This window comes from Nelumbo nucifera, chromosome 4 (assembly GCF_055504915.1).
Source record: "Nelumbo nucifera cultivar China Antique chromosome 4, China Antique-T2T, whole genome shotgun sequence".
NCBI lineage: Eukaryota > Viridiplantae > Streptophyta > Magnoliopsida > Proteales > Nelumbonaceae > Nelumbo > Nelumbo nucifera.
Window position 1 is genome coordinate 20,141,665 of NC_142652.1, and position 23,317 is coordinate 20,164,981.

Consider the following 23,317-nt stretch of genomic DNA (forward strand, 5'->3'; position numbering starts at 1 on the left):
CGGTGATGTGGCACTGGATAATGGGTACCAGTGCTGAAAACGTTTCCTGGAGTATTGGTTTAGCTAATTGATTAAATATACCCTTACTGTTTGAAAATTGACTAACGCCATTCCTACCGTTTCTGACAATTGATTAATACTTTCCTTATCATTAATGTTCCGTCATAAACCATTCAAATGTGTATCTTGTAAATGTTTTAACTTCCAAAAATACCCAACTTACCCTTATTATAACTTCCAACACTGACACCAGCTTCACGGAATATCTCATTGTCTCATCTAGCACCGACATCTTATTACTCGCAATTGGATATGGATCGCCAACATTATAAAGCTTGTTAGAAACCCCATGCCAATTAATAGTAGATTTTTTTAGAGGAGGAAGATGAGGAGCTTGTGAAGGTTTTGGATCTCCTCTAGGCAGAGTTGTAGAGATGTGAGACCCATTGGAGTTCGAATTGGATTCCATTGTTGTTTTGGGGAGAGATGGGAGGTACCAAGAGTGGCGTGAGGCTTTTCCCGCCAAACGATGTGCACGAAGATAGAATCCAATTTCAAGCCTCACGTAGCTCTTCTAATCGTTTTGGTCCAGAACTTGAAATGTTCCAAAGCAAATCCGTCTCACAAACGCAAAGGCAACAGATGGAGATGTGTTTGCAGGATTGGTTTTTCTCACTTTCCCCCTTTCGAGTTCTCTCCCTTTCCCTACCATCTTCACCAAAAAGGACGCACCTATGAAGAACGATTTGGTGACAAATGATTTGCAAAGACTTCTGCAATGGGTTGCTGTTCCACACTACCCTTTATTCTTCTTTTCGATTCACCACAGAGTGGAGCTTTTGGGTTTGAAAGGTTAGGGTTTTGATGAAGCAACATCGCTTTCCCTTTTTCTCTGTTTTACTTTGAAAATTTGAAGAATAAAGGGGAAAATAGTTTTTTTTGCCTTTCTATTAACAAATGCTAAAGTAATAGAAATATTAGTCAATTGTCAGAAATAATAGGAGTAGCCTTAGTCAATTTTCAAACAATAAAAGTAAAATTAGTCAATTAGCTAAACCATAAGGGTAGTTTAAGAAATTTACCCTAAAACTGATTTTCTCAACCACAACTGATAATCCGACCCCTTATCGACAAACTTCTGCCAGCTCCCTTCCAAATGATTCTCTTTTGAAGGGTTCCAATCAAAATGGCCAAGTTTCATCACAAGTGTATCGCCAATCTGAGCTACATATCCATCGTTGTTTGCATGGTATATCTTGACAGAGCTCCGACAATGGATCCCAGCCTGCCTCCAGGCCTCAATTAATTCTATGTTGTCACGGAGGCCAAAATTGTAGAAATGATCATAAAATATCACTGGCTGCAAATATACAGAAGTTTTTGTCATGGTTAGTAAAAATGTTGAACCCAATTCCACAACTTGATATGCAACTGTCCACCCGAGCTATTTGTTTTATATCATTCAGAATATTTCTTAAATGTGAGACAATAAAAATGTTTTAATAGTGTGAATATAGAAACGTGATTAAAACACTATACATTGATCTAGAATTTCAAATAAAATTCATTTCAAATGCTGATAATTTTTGCATTTAAAAACCTTGCCTATGCCAAACACCATGGAAGGTTGGGAGTCATGTAAGTATTAATTTTTGACATCTTTGGAGGACCAAAAGTCATGTAACTACTAATTTTTTATATACATATTAAGTTTTGGACTAGAGTGGATATCTATGCAAAAGAGATGAAGGAGCCCAGTAGTCAAAACTTGAAATTTCTGAAAATTTATGTCATTTTGTATTTTTGGGTGGTAAGGGTATGGCTATTATGTGTTATTTATCCTTATAGTTTGATTTGTCTAGTCATAGTTTAGTTGTTTTCGAAGTTTCCTAATCATTGGTTAAGTAGTTTAGGAGTTACTTTCTTTGAGTCAACATATAATAGTGGCAAATTTGCAAATTTTGTATATCTAGTTTTAGTAAGATTGGTCACTGCTATAATGTGTATGTATTTGTCATAAGCGTAAAGGCTTAGTTTGGAAGGAGTACAAATGCAAATATGTACAGTGTAAATACATATAAAATACAAGGTTTTGCACTCTACATATTTGTATTTGTACTCTTTTCAAACTGAGCCGAAGGAAAGAATGATTCCAGCACCCCCCCTTTAAGTTCTAGATTTTTTATTCTTCCAATCTTTCTTCTAATCTGATAGGCATCCATTATAATCATCAACATCCCACAAATTATTCATCAAAGATTCAAAATGGTTCATTCAAGTCAACAATCCTAAGGAACTATGATCATTCAACAATAGTTTTTTTTTTTTTTTTGACGAGGCAGTTCTTTTTGTTTTGTAAACAAAGCCAATCATATTGGTGAACACCCCTTAATTTAAACCAAAACAAGCCATCTTTGATTCCCCTCATATGGACGTTCCCATAGTTATCCATCCCCTTTCATTCTACCAAGTTCCATTCCAAGACTCCATCTAAAACCCTAATTTTTGGAATTTTAGTAGTTTATTTTTTTACAAAAGAAAATTCTTCATTTGTTTTGTGGAAGCCCGTTCAGGATGTTTTCTGATTAAATCACCACTTGCAGTGCATAATTCTAAGCATATTCACAAACTTATATGAATCTAATAATTTTCCTTCATCTCATAAAGAATTTTTATTTTTAGATGATTTGACACAGAGAAACATGTCCATGAAAAGAGTGTGATAGAAATTTGTATGCAGGTGGATGAATGGAAAAACTAGAAAGGATAGTGTCAGAATGAAGTCATTGGAAGAACCTGGTTTGGGCATGTGCATATAAGAACATCAACAACACCTTAAGAAGTGATCTGTTGCACATTTTAGGGGCTAAAAAGGCTAGGGGCAGACCAAAAAAGACATGGGCCAAAGTAGTAAGAAATGATTAAACATAACAGAATGGCAAAACAGGATTCAGTCAGTACTAGAGCTATTGACGCTACATCAAAGGAGACTTTGAATTACCGAAACACAATAACCAAGGAAACAAAAGGTTGACATGACCATGGTTTTCAAAATATCAATCAAATCAATCATCAAGTTGCCGGTTTTTACAGAGATCTTCTAAGCTGGAAATTTTAATGAAACTTCTAGTGATTTCTGAAAGCCTAACCTATGTTCATTGGAGAAATTACTCTGTAAACTGGGCTTTTCTTCACTTTCCATTTATTTCACTAAAATATGTAGAAAATTTCTTGGTCTATAAGATTGCAGTTCTACTTCTGCCTCTTTTTTATGGTCAAAATTTGTTTTTTTTTTCACCCTTTTTACATGGAAACAAATTCCACCTTTTTTTTTGCAACAAATACAGTTTCTAGTACCTTAGATAAATGTATATAAAAAAAGCATAATAGCAGGGCCTGTCAAGACAACTCTTAGGGTCCGTTTAGTTCGTAGTCGGAATCGGAATTAAAATCCTCCGGAATCAGAATCAGAATTGGAATTGAAATCGAAATCCTCTGGAATCAGAATTGGAATCGGAATGGTCCATTCTCATAGTCTTTTTGGTTCAAACAGGAATAGGAATGAAAATTAAAATGAGCAGGAATGGGATTTCATTCCAAAGGGAGGGGCAGGGAATGGCCATTCCCTCAAATGGGGGAATGCCATTCCAGCAGGAATGGGAATAGGATTCTGATTTCATCCAACCAAACAGTTGGAAACGGAAATAGCCCATTCTGATTCCAATTCCAGACCCCTATTCCCACAAACCAAACGGGGCCTTAATTATTCCAAAAACTAAGAAATGAAATTACCGTTCCAGGATGGGTTAGAATGTATGCATATCCCTGTGTAAGCTTATCCCGTGGAAATGGCCAGTGCCCCTGAAATAAGAAGGAAACAAGAAAAAATAATTACATTGTCATTGATGCTGACTTCCGATTCAATTGCTGAGTTTGAGCACCTTTCTTCAACATAAATTCATTTTGATTGGCTAAACAAATGCAAAAGCAGCCAAGTCTCTGGGCAGGTGATGAATTGTCTCAAATCAATCCAACACGAGACCTAAATAGACTTGAGGGGAAAAATGATCAAGTTTGTGAAGAAGTAGGCAAAACTTGTCCAATGTCCAGACAAGAAAGTCATGTACATGTCCTTTGATCCACATTCTAAAGTGGATCCCGCCATCCATATTTATATTCAACCAAAGCACTAATCTGTATTGCTTATTAAAGGGATCCTTTAGTTGTGCTACTAAGGGACAGGTGAAGGACAGATTCCTTACAGCATGTCTGGATTCTTTTCTGGCCAGTCAATTCCCATGTGTTAATTAGTTGGGTTGCATTTCCATATTAGAGATTTGATTGAAATGTTAAAATTCTGCTAAAAGTGATTTCCAGTTTCTGTATCATCATAGTTGCAGAATAACTGCTGATGAATGATTTCTGGATGATTGGTATATTCATTCACCAGATCTGATTGATTTCAAGGGAAGGAAACAGATTGGCAGATGGGCTTAGTATGGGGTAAACAGAACAGTTATGTATTGGGGGGTAATCAATAAAGATCCAGAGGACAATAATGTATAGCTAAGGGTTTACTTGGAGCAGGTATCTGGGGCTACCAGGGGCCTGTGATGTTCTTTTGTTTGGCACCTGTACAGCTTACACATTCTTTTTATAATTAATAAACTGTACCGTATCCAATAAAAAAATGATTGGTATATTCAATGGAAGGAAACAGATTGGCAGATGGGCTAAGTATGGGGTAAACAGAACAGATATGTATTGGGGTGTAATCAATAGAGATCCAGGGGACTATAATGTATAGATAAGGGTTTACCAGGGGCCTGTGGTGTTCTTTTGTTTGGCACTTGTTGTACAGCTTACACATTATTTTATAATTAATAAACTGTACTCTTACCAATCAAAAAATGATTGGTATATTCAATGGGTTGGAGTAATATGATTGTAGATGGGATTATAGATCATGATTGGAAATGGCTATTGGCAACTTCAGATGGCCCCTAGACAGTCAAACATCATATTACCTATGGTGCCCAGATACAGATACATACGAACACAAACAATGATACAGGAAATGGGAATACGGCTCTCCATTTCCTAAAATCCTGGACATGGATACAGGTATGCATATCTCATTTAATATGCTTATATCATGCATATACATCTAGCTTTTGAAGCTAAATGTCATTTTTCAAGAGTTCTATGTTGCCAAATTAAATTTCTAATATGTGAAGATCCCTTTATAGTATAATTTGTTAAACATATTATTATACATATTTTAAAAATATCCTATCTGACACCAGTATACTTGGCATGTAGAGATATCCAAGTATCATAACATATTAGAAAAGAAAGATCCTTGCTACTCACTTGAATATCTTGTTCATCTGGGTGCCAAGCAAATGATTTTGCTGATTCCCTTGCTAGGGATGGGATGGATAGTGAAAATCTTGTTTAGGGGGAATAACACCAATACAAGGTATGACATACCCTATCCATACAAGAAGGTGTGTAGAAAACAACTGTAATCAGGTAAAAAATTTAATTTTATGAACCTGTAGAAAAGTTGTCCCAATTGGATATGCATGAGATAGAAATTGCTAGCATGAAAACAACTAGTTTACACATTAACAAATTTCTAGTTAGAAATTACAATAGATGTATACCAACGATCAACACTGAACTCATTCTTCAATGGAAAAATATTTATGTTGATAGCATCTTTTTGTTTTACTTATGAACGACTTACTCGTGTACATAGAGGAGGAGCCACTGCAATGTTTGTCATTTTCAGATGCCATAGTTGTTTTTTTTTGGTAAAGCCATAGTTGATTTAAGAAACTTGGGAGAGGTAAATGCAAAGCTAGGACTACGAGGGACAGTGGTTAATTAGGTACACCAAAATTAGACATTCAAGGAACTCTGTCAATGTGATCTTGTCTTACATTGCCAGTCTCAAGCCTGGATAGAGGAGGATTGCATCAAATTGGCAACTGGTATTTAAAACTTTTGCCAAACTCTTATGATCATGGATCCTGAATTTTTTTTCACGCTCATGCTAGGGCATTCCTTGGAAGTAATGTGATGGATATGACATTAAACAGAACAGAATGGCGAAACAGGATTCATGTAGCTAACCCAATATATTTGGGATAAGGCTTATATGATGAGGGTGATGATGATGATGATGAAAGTTAGACATGCAAGGACTTCCAAGGAAATCAAGAAAGATTGCAAGGACCTTGCCTTCTTGGTAATTCCCAAGTCATTCATTGTGCCGTAGCTGATAATTTGCCTTGTGCACTTTCTTATACCATACTAAGTGTCAAAAGAGGGAGAAATTGAAGATGATTCCATGCATACAAATATTGTCAAAGTAGAGATGTGCTTTAGGAATAATGTTGCATGACCAGTAAATACCATTTAAACTGAAGCGTAAGTTCTATAATGTTTGCCATGACTTCATGGAGGAAAATAATGACCAATCAGGAAAAAAGCCCAAAAAATGAGTTTAGGAGAGTAAGGATGTTTACAGGGATTGGTAGACAGAGGGTGTTAGGCTCTGCCCAATTCATGTTGGTATTGCTTTTTGTAGTTGTAACTGACAATCCGGCATGGGCCTTTGACGTAAACTTGCTTGATGGGCTGAGAGCTTCCAGATGGGCCTCATGTGTGAGCTCCAGTAGTTGGATTGGGCTGGTTCCTAAGAGAGGGGTAGTTCAAGAAATATGCATATTGACAAGATTTAGGTCTAGCACCAAATAAAGGGAAAATTTTCTAAGATGAATTGAACAGTCTATAGAATTCATGCTCTGAGCATGAAGGCAGTTTCTTGGTACCTATGAACACTTGTTTGAAGAAACCTATAAAAGTAGCTGCACGGAAAGCAGAAATATCCTTACAAAGTCCTTTGAACAAAATATGCATAGTTAGGATCGTATATATCTATATATATATATATATATTCTATATAGAATATATATATATATATATATATATATATATAGACAGATAGATAGATAGATAGATAGATAGATAGAGAGAGAGATAGATAGATAGATAGATAGAGAGAGAGATAGATAGATAGATAGATAGATAGATAGATAGATAGATAGATAGAGAGAGAGATAGATAGATAGATAGATAGATAGATAGATAGATAGATAGAGAGAGAGAGAGAGAACCTGTGTTGATCCTGTATCATGGTTCTCTAAAAATGTGACAGCACGTGAAGGCCACCATCCCATTACTCCTGTTGGTTTACCCTGAGGATCTATCAATCTCCAATATTGATTGTGCAAAGCAGAATGAAGTATCCCCTGCAAGCACAATATTGCCACTTATGAAATTCCACATGTAAAAATTCTTAGCAAGTTAAAATGATTTTTTAACCATTATGTGGCCTATGAAATTATGCAGTTAGGAAAAGATAATAATCAGTTGACATGAAATCGGCTCCTCTGTGGCAGTGGCTCTATGCTTTTAAGGGCACTAAATATCCCTTTAAAGCCTCAATCCCTTTTGTTTATTTAAATTAATGTTCAAAATTCAGGCTAATAGAGGCTACATTGTCAAATAAATCATCCTAGTTACTACATAATTTCAGAAATTTGTTGAGAACCAATGCCCATCCACCTCAAACTTGGAGTAAAATAAAAAATGTTCTGAACCTCCTGAATTTGAAGGCAGCCAAGATAATAGTGAATATGTGCTATGCTTCCATGATATGAGCTTTTGGAAACGAACAACTTACATACTACATAGGTAATTCCAGGATAGGGAGTAAATATCATAGGTATTTAAATCTCCAGCATTCTGTAATAATAAAAGGATTTTAGATTGCTTTTGTGAATAAACCCTAGTTGATTCTAGGTCAAAGTAGAGAAGAAGAAAGAAGAAAGAAAAGAGAAAGAAGAAGAAGGAGAGGAGAAGAGTGTTCGGCCAGACTAGAAGAGAGGATGTTCAAAAGTCACTCTCCTAGCCGACCCACTTGACTTTTATTCATAAAACTTGAGTTACAAGAAAGACAATTTTGTCCCTCATAGAAGATGGGACACATAACTTATACTCAGATACAATAGACATTTCATTTTCAATAAGATACACCAGAATGACCAAAATACCCCTGACTCGAGCATTCTAACACTCCCCCTCAAGCTGGAGAGTATATATCATATAGTCCCAGCTTGTTACAAATGTAATCTATTCTTCCCCGAGACAATCCTTTTGTGAAAAGATCTGCCCACTGATTTCTTGAGCTCACATGAGATGTAGTTATTACCCCACTTATCACTTTCTCTCTCATAAAATGACAATCCACCTCAATATGTTTAGTTCTTTCGTGGAAAACAGGATTGGATGAGATGTGAACAGCAGCTTGGTTATCACAGTATAGTTTCATGGGTTTATCAATTGAGAAACCCATCTCCTGTAGTAGGTTCTTCAGCCATACTAGTTCACATGTGGTATGGGTCATAGCCTTGTACTCTGCTTCCGCACTACTTCTTGCCACCACTGTTTGCTTCTTGCTCTTCCAAATTACAAGATTGCCACCTAGGAAGGTACAATACCCTGTGGTTGACCTCCTGTCTGATATAGACCCAGCCCAATCAGCATCTGTGTACCCTACTACCTCAAGAGTTCCTCCCTTTTGGTATAACAAACCACGACCTAGAGCACCCTTTAGGTACCTAACAATTCTCATAACAACTCTCCAGTGAGGAACCCAGGGATGTTGCATAAACTGACTCACCACACTCACAGCAAATGATATATCTGGTCAGGTAATGGTCAGGTAGTTCAACTTTCCCACCAACCTTTTGTATCTTCCAGGATCATCAAACTCTTCACCTGCATCCACACTTAACTTGGCATTGAGTTCCATAGGAGTCTCTGCTGGTTTAGCACCTAACAACCCTGTTTCTTCAAGTAGATCAAGAACATATTTCCTCTAACATAGGTTGATCCCATGTTTTGACCTCGCAACTTCTATTCCTAAGAAATACTTTAGCTTCCCCAGATTTTTCGTATTGAAGTGGTCCTGTAAGAATTTTTTCAGCCTATCAATTCCATTGCTGTCACTTCCAGTTATGACAATATCATCAACATACACGACTAGCAAGATTTTTCCATCTTTTGAGTTATAGTTGAACACAGAATGATCAACCTGACACTGTTTCATCCCAAAGGCCTTCACCACTTCACTTAACCTGCCGAACCATGCACGAGGAGATTGTTTCAGTCCATAGATTGCCTTTTTGAGCCTACACACCTTACCAGCCTCCCCCTGAGCAACAAACCCTGGTGGTTGCTCCATATACACCTCCTCAACAAGATCACCATGTAGGAAGGCATTTTTTATGTCAAGTTGTAGGAGAGGCCAATCATACATAGTAGCCAATGAAACCAACACCCGAACTGAACCAATTTTAGCCACAAGAGAGAATGTCTCCATATAGTCCACACCATATAACTGAGAATAGCCCTTGGCCACTAACCGTGCCTTCAATCGTTCCACACTGCCATCAGGAAGATGCTTCACTGTATAGACCCATTTACACCCAACAGTGTGCTTACCAGGAGGAAGGGTGGTGAGTTCCCACGTATGATTATGTTGTAGAGCAGAGAGTTCTTCTTCCATGGCTTGCCGCCACCCTGGGGAGGTAAGGGCTTCCTGTACAGTCTTGGGAATGGGAACCGATGAGAGTAATGATATAAACTTGCAATGAGAAGCAGAAAGGTGAGCAGTGGAAACATAGTCTGAAATGGGATGAGAAGTACAAGTACGTTTACCTTTCCGCAAAGCAATAGGGAGATGAAGATCTGAGGGAGAAGGAGCAGTAGCAGGATCTATCGACAGGTGCTGAAGTGGAGGAGGAGCCGAAGCACTTCTGCGGGTATACACTTGAGTAATTGGCGGCCTCTCTGTAGTAACAGGCATATGATGTGCATCTGCAGTAGGAATGGGAGCTACGGGAAGGGGGTCCACAATCGGAACAGGAAGAGGAACCACAGAGGGAGAAGAAGAGACCCTGGCATCTGAGAAAAAATGAACTGATTCAAAGAAGGTGACATCAGGGCACACAAACAATTTATGAAACTTAGGGTTATAACACTTGTACCCTTTCTAAGTCCTTGAGTAGCCAAGAAAAATACACTTCGTAGCTCGAGCATCTAGCTTGTCTACTCCAGGCCCCAAGTGTTGAACAAAACAAACACAACCAAAGACTCTTGGGGTGAGAGGAAAAGGAGACAAAGTGGGGAACAACACGGAGAAAGGGGATTGACTTCCAAGGATTGACATGGGCATCCAATTTATCAGAAAACAGGATGTAAGAACAGCATCACTCCAAAAATGCTTTGGGACATGCATATTGATCATCAAGGACCGAGCAGTTTCAAGAAGATGTCTATTTTTCCATTCAGCTACACTGTTTTGTTGCGGGGTGTAGGCACAAGAAGTTTGATGAATTATTCCATGATGTTGTAGGTATTGCTGAAATGGTGAGGAGATGTATTCTTTGGCATTATCGGAGCAAAGTATTTTCATATGAACACCAAATTGAGAGCGTATTTTAGCATGGAATTTCTGAAAAATAGAGAACAATTCACTATGGTCTTTCATGAGATAGATCCATGTCATCATTGAAAAGTCATCAACAAAGATTACAAAATACTTAAACCCATTGTATGAAACCACTTTAACTGGACCCCATACATCAGAATGAACTAAAGCAAAAGGACTTGAGACACGACTATCAATTCTTGGATTAAATGAGACTCGATGATGTTTTCCCAACTGACATGACTCACAATCTAATGATGAAAGATGACTCAAGGAAGGAACTATCAGCTTCAAAGCCTTGAGAGGGGGATGACCAAGTCTGCAGTGCCATTGGAGAGGAGTAAGAGACGACTGAAAAGCCACTGGAGGGCCACCACCATCAAGGTAATACAAACCACTGGCTTCATGCCCTCCACCAATCTTCGCCCCCGTCTTGAGATCCTGAAACACACAAGAAGAATGATAGAAGGTTACAGAACAATTAAGGGACTTGGTTAATCTGCTAACAGACATAAGGTTAAAAGGGAACTTAGGAACATATAAAACATGCTAAAGACAATGAGGAGAGATCAACATCACCAACACCACAAATAGGAGATGTAGAACCATTAGCAAGTGTAACTGTCTGAGATGTGGAGGTGCGAGAAAGGGAAGAAAACATATCAAGAGTCCCAGGCATATGGTCCGAGGCTCCAGAATAAATGATCCAGGGTGAGGCTTTGGAAGCTAAACAAGTCATACCTGAATGGGCAAGTGTAGTTGTGTTCTGCTAAGCTGTTTGAAGGAACTGCTCATATATTGCCCGTGGTACACTCACCATTTCCTGCCCAGAAGCACAAGTGGGTGTGGAGGGGGTTGGGGCAGTTTGCTAGCTTTCAGTAATTGTGCTACTATTCTTAGATGTAACATGGTTAGCCCAAGTGTTGGGTGGACCACGCAAATCATAGCAGAAATTAACTGTGTGCCCCTCTAAGCCACAATGTGTACATTTTCTTTGAGCATTACCCCTTCCTTTTCCACGGCCTCCCCCTGACTCTCGGCCTCCAATCCGGCCACTAGCCCGGTTAAACATGTGTCCACCACGGTTGCTTGGAGGGCCACTGCTGTCACCACCACTTCTACTTCCACGGCCACTCCCTTTAGTCACTACCAAACCAGATCTATCAGAGAAGGAAGAATGTTCCACCGGCTCAATGGATGTCCTCTTAAGATGGGCAAAAACTTCTTCAAGTGAGGGGAGAGCTGATCCCCCCAATATCTGTGCTCTGACAGGCTCATACTCAGCCTTCAAGCCCACAAGAAACCTAGTCACATCAAGCTGTTCACGTTGCTGTTGTTGGATCTGAACATCTGATGTTAGAGGGTGATACACATTTAGCTCATTGCGGATGTTCCTCAAACTTGCATAATACTCTTCTAAGCTTTGACTTCCTTGCTTCAAATTGAAGTACTCATGGTATAACTGATATACCCTAGTTGTGTTGTCTTGTCCAGAGTACAACTTTTTAGCATGATCCCAGATCTCTTTGGCTGTATCTAGGAACATGAAGTTCACACTAATCTTTGATTCCATAATGTTCCAAAGCCATGTCATTATCTGTGCATCATCTTGTTCCCAATCACTGAACCCAGGAGAATCAAAGGAAGGTTTCTCCTCCCTTACATGTTTTACTTTCCTCTTGGCCTTCAAGAACACCTCCACAGATTTTGCCCATGGTACATAGTTCTCACCATTCAACTTGATGGATGTCATTTGAATACTTAGATAATCTGAAGAAAGCATGATGCCTGTTTTGTTGTCATTCCCAACTACAGTTGAAGCCATCTCAATTATTTCTCCTTTGAATATACACCACAATCTCACACTCGTCACAAGACTTATCTCACTTATGATACCACCAACCCACTTTCTTCATCTGCACATTACACACTACACTCTAAAGCTGAAATCATCCAGTCAACACATCAAACACTTGGACTGCACACTGCAGGACCATTTACCATCAACACACCACTACTGAAATTACTCAGTCATTTCATCGAACACTTGTTCTTCATACTGCAGAACTGATTACATACAAGGTCTAGGGGTTCACTTTTAAGCATTTAGAATCATAGATATGTCAGCCACCACAACACAATCAACACCACACCACTGCTGTCGTGGACATCAGCAATCTACTACTCTTCTTTCAGCACGCATGCGAGCAAGAAAACACAAAAAAAAAACATGACTGATATGTGTATCAGTTTCACCCAGCACCACAACAACTAACTTTTGAAGCACACAAAAAAAATCAGCATTCACAGTCCATTTCTGAACACACGACAGCAGTGTCCATACCTGTATACATCCAGCCCTCTTCGTACACTGAGTAGAGGGTCTAGTATACCACTTCAACGACCACCACCACACCGGCCAAAGGCATTCTCACCTCCAGGCCCTCAAAACGGCAACTCCTTTTCAGCCCTTTATCGAGTCTTCAATCAGGTCAGCTGTAGGATGATGAAACCTACTGTGTAGCTGGCGGCGAACCCAGGAAGAAGACAGCAGCAAGAAAGAAAAAAAAAAAAAAAACGAGACCTTAATGCTCTGATACCATGTGAATAAACCCTAGTTGATTCTAGGTCAAAGTAGAGAAGAGGAAAGAAGAAAGAAAAGAGAAAGAAGAAGAAGGAGAGGAGAAGAGTGTTCGGCCAGACTAGAAGAGAGGATGTTCAAAAGTCACTCTCCTAGCCGACCCACTTGACTTTTATTCATAAAACTTGAGTTACAAGAAAGACAATTTTGTCCCTCATAGAAGATGGGACACATAACTTAAACTCAGATACAATAGACATTTCACTTTCAATAAGATACACCAGAATGACCAAAATACCCCTGACTCGAGCATTCTAACAGCTTTTAAGTTTCAAGTGAAATGGGCTAAGATACACAAAGATAAACAATAAAGATAATCACAACAAACTAGAGGAGGAATCTCATATGAGATTTCCCACAAGGAATTTCCATAGTTCTAGCATTGGCACTGTTTAGAACAATACTGGAGTTATCCTTCATGTTTTCTCTGGTCCAATGGGATAGACGTTCCAATAGAGTTGAGACCTCATCAGTATTGCAGGACCGTAGACTATATTCTTTTTTTGGAAAGTAACTGATTTTATAATATTGTAAAAGAGAAGATGGTTTAGAAGGGTCAATGTGGTGTAGGTCTATACAAAATATGAAAGAAACAAAGCTCCACTTTTTATCAAAAAACCATTCAGGAAATGTGCTATTACTGTACATAGAATCTCTCCCATCCCTGATTTGGAGAGCATATTAGCAACTTTGTCTGATACCCTCCGTACCCATCAATCTTATAAATGCAAACAAAACAATCATAACACTACAAACTTTGAAGAAATTAAGCTTCTCATGACTGCTATATCAGATGCACAAATTCCTTTTTTCAGCTTTAACAAGTTAAAACCACAGTAATCTTAAATGTGACAAGTTTCTTTAGGCCAATTCCAAACTTCAACAGGCACATCTATTACCATACTTCCTTCTGAGTTAAGAGTTCAGTTTTTCTCAGTACATGAGACATCCTTAAGGTAAAAGTATACTGCCTGAAGTCCAGAGACTACCTTTGTTGTGATATCAAATGCAGATGAAGTACCACCAGTGGCATTTATTCAATTAATAATTCGTTGCCGATGAGCATCTAACCAGGCAAATAAATTAAGAATTTCAGCTCTTCAATAAGAAACACCTTATGGTTCAACAAACTGATAATTCTAATCCCAAAATAAATAAAAAACATTGAGTTCGAAGAGAAAGAACAACTTGAAGTCTTCAATTCACTATTTCAGTAAATGGTTTGAAAGTTGAATGAACTATTAGTATGACACTATCACTATGGAATTATGCTTTAATATATCTATCTAGAAAAATAGGTTTTCACCTTTCTAATCACATATGACACCTTTGAAGTTTTAATGCAGGTCATTCATATAGGATTTGTCTAACCTATGGCTCATCTAATCTACAAAATTTGAAGCTAGGTCAAAGAAGCCTAATGATAGTGAACAAGATTCTTCTGGAAACACTGAACTTTGGACTACAAACCCAAACATAAATCCACCGAACTGGTATGGAATTAACCATATAGTTTGAGTTACAACTCTTATTTGCCTGATCTTACCATAAGATCTCGTATTCAACTTTGGAAAACATGGAATACAAGGAGTTTATCTAAAAACAAAGATTATCTGAAAACGTGGAATAAAAAAATGTTTGATTAGGTAGACACTCTGAAATGAATCATCTAAAAAAATAAAAAATAAAAGAAGGAACAAAATTATAAACAATTATCTTAGTAATAAAGAAGCACATACCTTGATTGTAAGATAAATTGCCACCTTCATATGCCAAACTATCCCAATATTCTCCAATAGCAAATGCTGGATTTGAAGCTTGTATATATTCTTTTACATATCCACCTGAGAAGCCTCTGCAAACATTAAGAGAGGCTTCATATATTAAAGTCAGACATCTAGAGATTGTGAAATATGAAAAGTATGATCAATGGTGGAAGCAAAATTCAATACAAATAGAATATGTGCTTCCTAGAATTTGAGGTGCATGGTCAGAAAGAACTTGTAAACAGAAGCAAATAGGTTTCTTCTCAAATTATCTGGGAAGAACTCAAATAGGTTTCTTCTCAGATAGTCTGGGAAGAAAGCATGGAATTTCTTGCAGGTAGGAGCCTGTCATCTGAGAAGAGAGAGCACTCTCACCCAGAGAGTTTTTAAGGAGTCCTTGTTCTCAAAGATGTGCATATTTCTCTCTTCTCAAATTTCTAACATGCCTCAGTTTCCCTCATTTTTAGGAGCAATAAAGTTATGCTTTGGTGATTGTTGTATAGGAAGCCTGGGGAGGTGAAGAGTAGGAGTGTTTAGATATCATGGAGGAATTAAATTAGTTCTGTATTCAGGACCCAATGGAATAGAAATTCCATCAGACCTAAAGTAATTATCACTTTAGAGGCTGAGACATAAATTCTATTGGTTGATAGGGTGGAGGTTGAATGAATCCAAGGCATGTTTTCCTTTTCTTTATATTTTTTCCAGTAACAATTGAAAATTAATAGAACAAGATGTTCCCTCTGGCTAAAGATCTAGCATCTCTAATACAATGGTGATTTACCCAAGGTCCCTTTTCCCCATCCCTTATCCAACCAATCACAACCTATGAGTCCGCCCTCTATTTCCACCGTGGCTGGTATGACCTTTAAGAGTCTGTATCATATGAAAGTCTCCCGACAATGAAAGAAACTCACTAGCGGTGGGGATTACCGGGTGATTATTGGCTAGGATAAGAGACCTATAGGGGTTTCATGGCTACTATGGCTTCACATCAGGGAGGATAGACACTTGGATGCTAAAACAAACACCTCATTCCACTGTAGACCAAGGTAAGCAGATTCTATAGTTGATAGCATGATCAGAACTGAGTGGGTTGACAGGAGTACGTGAGGATATGCAGTTCAAAAGTAGGTTTGATACTTGGGGTTTGTTTTCTATGTTATTTATTGGATTGATGTTGTGGTCTAGGGGTTAGACCAAATTATGTTGTATGGCCTTACCCATTTCTTTTTTTATCAATAGTCTTACCCATTTTTGTTGCATTTTCTTTGTTCTTCTTTTCATGCTATGGTGATAAATTCTTTCATGTTACCCAAAAATAGAATGACCTGAGAAACACAAGTGCTCTAGCCAATTAGTTAGGAGGAGCACTAAACTATCCTTTCATTCAAGAGTTTCATCACCTGATAATGTATTTTGGCCTCCACTAATGAAGATGGTTACTTATCAAAAAGTGGAGAAACAATAACAAAATTGAGACCTGGTACTATTTTGGTAATGCCAAGGGTAAAGAGAAAACCCCAAAATTAGAGAATGAGAGACATAGAAATTGCTTACCTGACAAAATCAAGGCGCCATCCATCAAAACCAATGCAAGTACGAAGCCAATTTAACCACTCCTTGATATCTTTTCGTACAAAATCCTAAGAATGATCAATGTTTGGTGCTGCATGAAAGATATCACCTGCACATATGAACTCAGATAATCAAAAGAGCATGAAAATCTGCTTAGCAAGAGACCATGTGGAAAAGAAAAGGCTTTACAGTTAGTTGGTAGCCGAGGGCATGGATGTGAAAGCCAAAAAGAAGTTCCACATAGAAACATTTTGGCATGAGAAGGTTTCTCCTCCTAGAATAGCAGTCATACAAGAGATATAGACTTCCGGGAATTCATTATTGGATGGCATATCCACAAAATAGGTGTTTTATTTTTTATCATTAAAATGTTCATTTCATTTCTATGTTTTGAATCTTACCTCCAATAATGAATACACAAGTGCAGTGTGCAGAGCAGATCAGAAGAGAAGCCTTATGAGCCTATGGCCATATAGATTCATTCCTATGTTTTGAATTCTATTGAACCAGGGAGATGCAAATTTTTAGCATATTTTCCCACTCAAGTTTCTTGACATCTAGCTGCCTTCTTATTAGAATCATTTCTTTTCATTCACTCTGTAACTTCAATTATCCATTGATATTTGCTATTGGTAAGTAGGTCATTGATAGATGTTTCAAGTAATTGACATTCTTGAACTAATCTTACATATAAAAATGATTGACCTCGTTGGCCATGTTTTCTGAAAAAAGAAATTGTGTCAGGAGTCAGGACCATAGGTCAACTTGGCAGATCAATGGTAGTGAAATAACAAAGGAAACCTTTTTAGCTCTCCTTCCATGCAAATGAGTTGTGGTCAAGTTAAAACACTTTTTTTTTTTTCTTTTTGAGGAAGGGCAACTTGAATTAGTTTTTTTTTTAACTTTTATTGACAACTCTTATTAGTTACAAACTTTCTAGAGTCAAAGTTTATTGGAAGCAAAGACTTTCAAGTACCAATAGAGAGACTAAGCCCTATAAAACTTCAAAAGGAGAAAACCAACAACGCAAACACATTAAGATGCCAAAATGCATAAACATCTGACTACCCATGAAACAACTCACTCCTTTCACACCCTTGACAAGGCTAGACGTGAAAGTGTTGGCCGATCTAGGGATTCATTTGAATAAGTTGTTCACTGTCAAAGCCAAAAATCTAGTTTCTCTAGTGAGATGTTGAAGTATCCAGGATAGTATTCTAAAAGACATGCATGTGGTTATGCCCACATGTCATAGTTGTAATGCAGACTTAGTCTACCTACGTGGTGGGCTGTGTTGAGTGGCATTATCATAAATATCCCAAATATGATTGTTCGGAGAATTGATGTTTCCTTCTAGGAGATCACCAAAAGCTTAACGTTCTCTTTGAGGAGGGGTGGTCAACCTCCTCGGGTGCCTACCCTTGGCACTCCCAAGGCCAACATTCCCTCATGGGGCAGCCTTGGTTAATGGCTACATGGCTACCAAGGTTCCTCATGGACACACAATCACTGATAGATACAATGCATGGACTGACATTGTGCAATGTGCATGAGAGGGAGGCTTTGTATGTGGGTTTGGCCTAAGCATGTCCCTTCACCTTGCCAACTCCATGTTTAAGCTAATCAAGCTACTCTATTGTCCAAGCACATGGATGTAATCAAGGCCTAGTGGTTTCCTAGCACATCATCATCTTTATAGTCCCCCTTTGGCAAGAGCCAAACAAGAGCCCTGACCATGTGCAATGAGATCATGATGTAATGCCACTGACCTTGGTGGAGCCATTCAATGGGCCAGCACATGGGCCTTACATCACAAAAGGCTTGTCCTGACCGCACAAGCCTGGATGCTGTACGGGTTTCTTCCGCTGCACAAACTTACCCCGTGACACACAAGCTCTAATCAACCCAACTTTGCCAATCAATGATTTAACCACCTTATCCAGTAAAAAATTCCACCAGCTCTCATTAGCTTTAGATATCCAAGACCCTTGTTAGAGTCGGTTGTAGAAGAGTAGTATAGTCCTTTTATGTTTAGTTATATATGAGTTGTTCAGCTGATGTGGCTATCACTTAAGTGAGGGCACAATAGTAATTCTTGTATGAAGAATATAAATAAAAGAAGGGCTGACTAGAGAAGATTGATTTTTCTCTCTAGTTCGGCAGAAACTTTTTCCCCTTCTCCTTCTTCTTCTTCTTCTTCTCTTTCTTCTGATCTGAATTTATATGAACATCTAATCTGAGTTTTATCATGGTATCATAGCCACGATAATCAGTTCAGATCTGTCGTCTCTTCTTTTCTCTGTTCTACACATTCTTTTCTAAGGTATTGCAGAATTCTCATTGGTAACTAGAAGTTTTCCAGAAAGAAAGAAAAGGACTGGTCGTTTTCTCCTTCTGGGGGTTTCCATGCCTCCAATGAGTGCAGTCGTTGTGGTTTTGTGTGGTTGGTAGAAAACCCTCTACTCAGCAGTTTGAAGAGAGCTGGCTTTGTGATAGTGACAATGCAGACTTGGTACCCTCTACTCGACAGGTACATGATCTTCAAACTAAGTTGTGGTATGTAGCAAGTTTTTTTTATGTTGCAGAACTGAATATCCTATTCATGAGGTGTGTTGTGAGGGTTTCTAGTACTGACAGTAGACGGCAACAATGGTGTTGTTGCTAATAGTGGTGAAGAGTTGTGAGTGTTGTTGCTGAAACCTGATACTAGAAACCCTAGTAGTGTTCAGTCATTCATGTGGAGTGTGGTGATTTATTAGGGCAGTAGAGTGACAATCTAGTGGTACAGTTTCTCCTTTTTTCTTATGCAGTCATGGGAGACAGCAGTGAATACAAGTCAAGTGTGATGGTGCCTTATGATTATCTGAATGTGCAAATGACCTCTATAAAACTGAATGGTGAGAATTATGTTCCTTGGGCTAAGTCTGTTGAAGTTTTCTTGAAAGCCAAAAAGAAAGTGAAACATGTGAGGGAAGATAAACCCCCAATTGATTCTCTGTGATATGATGAATGGGAACAAGATGATGCTCAAATTATGACGTGGCTATGGAACAGCATGGAGTCCAAAATCAGTGTGAACTTCATATTTTTAGATACAGCCAAGGAGGTTTGGGATCATGCAAGGAAACTATACTCTGGACAAGATAACACTACTAGGGTTTATCAATTGCATCGAGTACTTCAATCTGCAACAAGGGAATTAGAGTCTTGAGGACTATTATGCAAGTATGAGAAATATACGAAATGAGTTGAATGTTTATCACCCTCTTACACTTGGATGTGACCAGATTTTTAGTAGGGCTGAAGTCCGAATATGAACCCGTAAGGGCATAGATACTAGGTGGATCTGCTCTTCACACTCTTGAGGAAGTGTTTGCTTGTCTTCGGAGGATTTCAGTTGGACCCACAGAGACTTCCATTATGTTAGATAGGTATGCATTTGTAGTTACTAGAGGGGGAGGTCGTGGTGGTAGAGGAGGTCAGCATGGTCGTTGTAGTGGTGGTGGACCCATGTATGGTCGTGGTGGTGGTCGTGTTTCACGGGATGAGTATGAGCAGTTCATTCAGGGTACATCTCAACAGAACACGGCTATCCTTGCACACTTAGGTACGACTTGTTTGGCACCCACACCTTCCCGTTGGATTATAAACTCTGGAGCTTCCGATCATATGACTGGGACTCTAGGTGTGTTTTCATCCATTTCTCCATCCTCCACTTCCCAATCTGTTACTCTTGCCAATGGCTCTACATCAACCATATGTGGTGTTGGTAATGTTGACACATATTCATTATCCTTATCCTCAGTTTTATATGTTCCCAAATTTCCCTTTAACCTGATGTCTGTTAGTAAATTGACTAAGTCTCTTAATTGCTCAATAACTTTTTACCCTTCCTCTTGTGTTTCAGGATCTCAAGACGGGGATTAAAATTGGTGGAGGGCATGAAGCTGGTGGACTGTATTATTTTGATGGAGGTGGTTCAGCAACAACCCTTTAGTCATCTCTTTCCCCTCATCAGTGGCACTGTAGACTTGATTATCCGTCTCTTAGAGCTCTCCAGTTACTTGTTCCATCGTTGAGTCGTCTTTCTAATTTAAATTGTGAGTCATGTCAGTTTGGGAAACATCGTCGTGTTTCCTTTGGTCCTAGAGTTGATAGTCGTACATTGAGTCCTTTTTCTTTAGTTCATTAAGACATCTGGGGTCCAAATAGAGTAGTGTCTTATAATGGTTACAAGTACTTTGTAATTTTTGTTGATGATTATTCAAGGATGGCATGGATTTACCTTATGAAAAAAAATGAGTGAACTGTTTTCTATCTTCCAAAAATTTTATGCTGAAATTCGCAATCAATTTGGTGTACATATTAAAATTCTTCGTTCTGATAATGGCCGCGAGTATTTTTAACACCCTTTCAATAATATTTGGAACAACATGGCATTATCCATTAAACCTCATGTACCTACACCTCTCAACAAAATGGGGTGGCTAAAAGAAAGAACCATCACCTTTTGGAAACTACTCGGTCCCTCTTACATCAGATGAATGTCCCCAAACCCTTTTGGAGTGATGTGCTTACATCCTGCTTTCTTATTAACCGCATGCCCATGTCTATCCTTGAAGGTCAGTCCCCTTTCTCTGTTTTGTTTCCCACATTGTCTACTTTCCCCCTTACTCCCAGAGTTTTTGGATGTGTGTGTTTCGTTCATAATCTTGGGCCTGGAATGGACAAGTTAGATGCTAGATCCACTAAGTGTGTCTTTCTTGGCTATTCCAAGACTTAGAAAGGGTGTAAGTGTTATGATCCTTGTTCTCGGAATTCTTTCGTGTGTTTTGATGTTACATTTTTTGAGTATGTTCCTTTCTTCTTCGGGTTGGATACTTCTCCTTCATTGCCATCACCCCCTCTTCCAGTTCCTGTTGAGGACCCCATTCTACTTGTACCAGTTGTGACCTAGTCTTTGCCTCCAATGCAGCTACCTGCGGGACGACCACCTATCTGGAAAGTGTATACACATCGTCAGGCACCGGCTCCTCCACCAGCTTCGTCATCATCAACAAATCTGGCAATTGTTACCACCCCAGTCCCAACCCCAATTTCTGACATCGATCTTCCTATTGCTTTGTGGAAAGGTAAACGTAGTTGCACTCTCCACCCCATTTCCAATTATGTTTCTGTATCTCACCTTCCAGCTTCCCACCACTAGTTTGTTTCTATGTTATCTTTTGTCTCCATTCCCAAGGATGTCCAAGAAGCCCTCGCTTCTCCAGGGTGGCGCCAAGCAATGAAAGAAGAACTCTTGGCCCTAACTCGTACTCATACGTGGGACCTCACCACTCTTCCGCTTGGTAAGCATGTTGTAGGCTGTAAGTGGGTGTACACGGTTAAATACTTACCTGATGGGAGTGTTGAACGGTTAAAAGCTCGGTTAGTTGCCAAAGGTTATTCATAGCTGTATGGTATTGATTATACAAACACCTTCTCTCCGGTTGCCAAAATTGGATCAGTTCGTGTTCTGATTTCTCTTGCTACTATGTTTGGTTGGCCCTTGTTTCAGCTTGACATCAAGAATGCTTTTTTGCATGGTGATATCCTTGAGGAGGTGTACATGGAGCAACCCCCAGGGTTTGTTGCTTAGGGGGAGGGTGAGAAGGTATGTAGACTCAAGAAGGCTATTTATGGACTTAAACAATCTCCACGTGCATGGTTTGGGAGATTTAGTGAAGTGGTGAAGAAGTTTGGAATGAAACAGTGTCAGGTTGACCATTCCGTATTCAGCTATGAATTAAATGCTGGGAAGATTCTCTTGGTGGTATATGTAGATGGCATTGTTATCACAGGCAATGACAGACTAGGGATTGACAAGTTGAAGACTTACTTGCATGATCACTTCCAGACAAAGGATCTTGGCAAATTAAGATACTTCCTAGGGATAGAGGTAGCGAGGTCCAATAATGGTATTAATCTGTGCTAGAGGAAATATGTTCTTGATCTGCTAGAAGAAACAGGGTTGTTGGGTGCCAGACCAGCTGAAACACCCATGGAACCGAATGTTAAGTTGGGTAGTGATACAAGTGAAGAGTTTGAGGATCCGGGAAGGTACAAAAGGTTGGTGGGTAAGCTTAATTACCTAACCATCACTCGACCTGATATCTCATTTGCCGTCAGTGTAGTGAGTCAGTTTATGCAGAATCCTCGAATTCCACATTGGGAGGCAGTCCTAAGGATTGTGCGGTATTTGAAGGGAGCTCCAAGTCGTGGTTTGTTATATAAGAGTGGATGAAGTTTTGAGATAGAGGGATACACGGATACTGATTGAGCAGGTTCCATATCTAACAGAAGGTCCATTACAGGGTATTGCACTTTTCTTGGTGGGAACTTAGTAACATAGAAAAGTAAGAAGCAGACAATGGTAGCAAGAAGTAGTGCAAAGGCTGAATATAGGGCTATGGCACACACAACATGCGAACTAGTGTGGTTAAAGCATCTCCTAGAGGAGATGGGATACTCGATTGACACTCCTATGAAGCTATACTGTGATAATCAAGCTGCAGTTCACATCTCCTCTAATCCAGTGTTTTATGAAAGGACGAAGCATATAGAAGTGGATTGCCACTTCGTACGTGATGCTTAGTGGAGTGATAAGTACAACATGTGTGAACACAGGAAATCAATGGGCATATTTGTTTACCAAAGGGTTGAATTGGGGAAGAGTGGACTACATATGTAACAAGCTGGGACTACCACCTTGTGGAGTTTTAATTA

The 23,317-nt window shown here is 39.0% G+C and overlaps 1 protein-coding gene across 1 annotated transcript; it reads right to left on the bottom strand.

Annotated features, from left to right (window-relative positions):
- Nucleotides 1-386: 386 nt before the first annotated feature.
- LOC104598173 (alpha-amylase type B isozyme-like) lies at nt 387-16,956 on the bottom strand. The gene is made up of 5 exons (XM_088886604.1): nt 16,535-16,956; nt 14,198-14,274; nt 7,188-7,322; nt 3,793-3,861; nt 387-1,360 (listed from the first exon to the last, which is right to left on the bottom strand). Exons 3-5 carry the CDS (start codon nt 7,248-7,250, stop codon nt 1,079-1,081), a joined length of 414 nt encoding a protein of 137 aa, XP_088742730.1. The 5' UTR covers nt 7,251-7,322; nt 14,198-14,274; nt 16,535-16,956; the 3' UTR covers nt 387-1,078.
- Nucleotides 16,957-23,317: the final 6,361 nt, after the last annotated feature.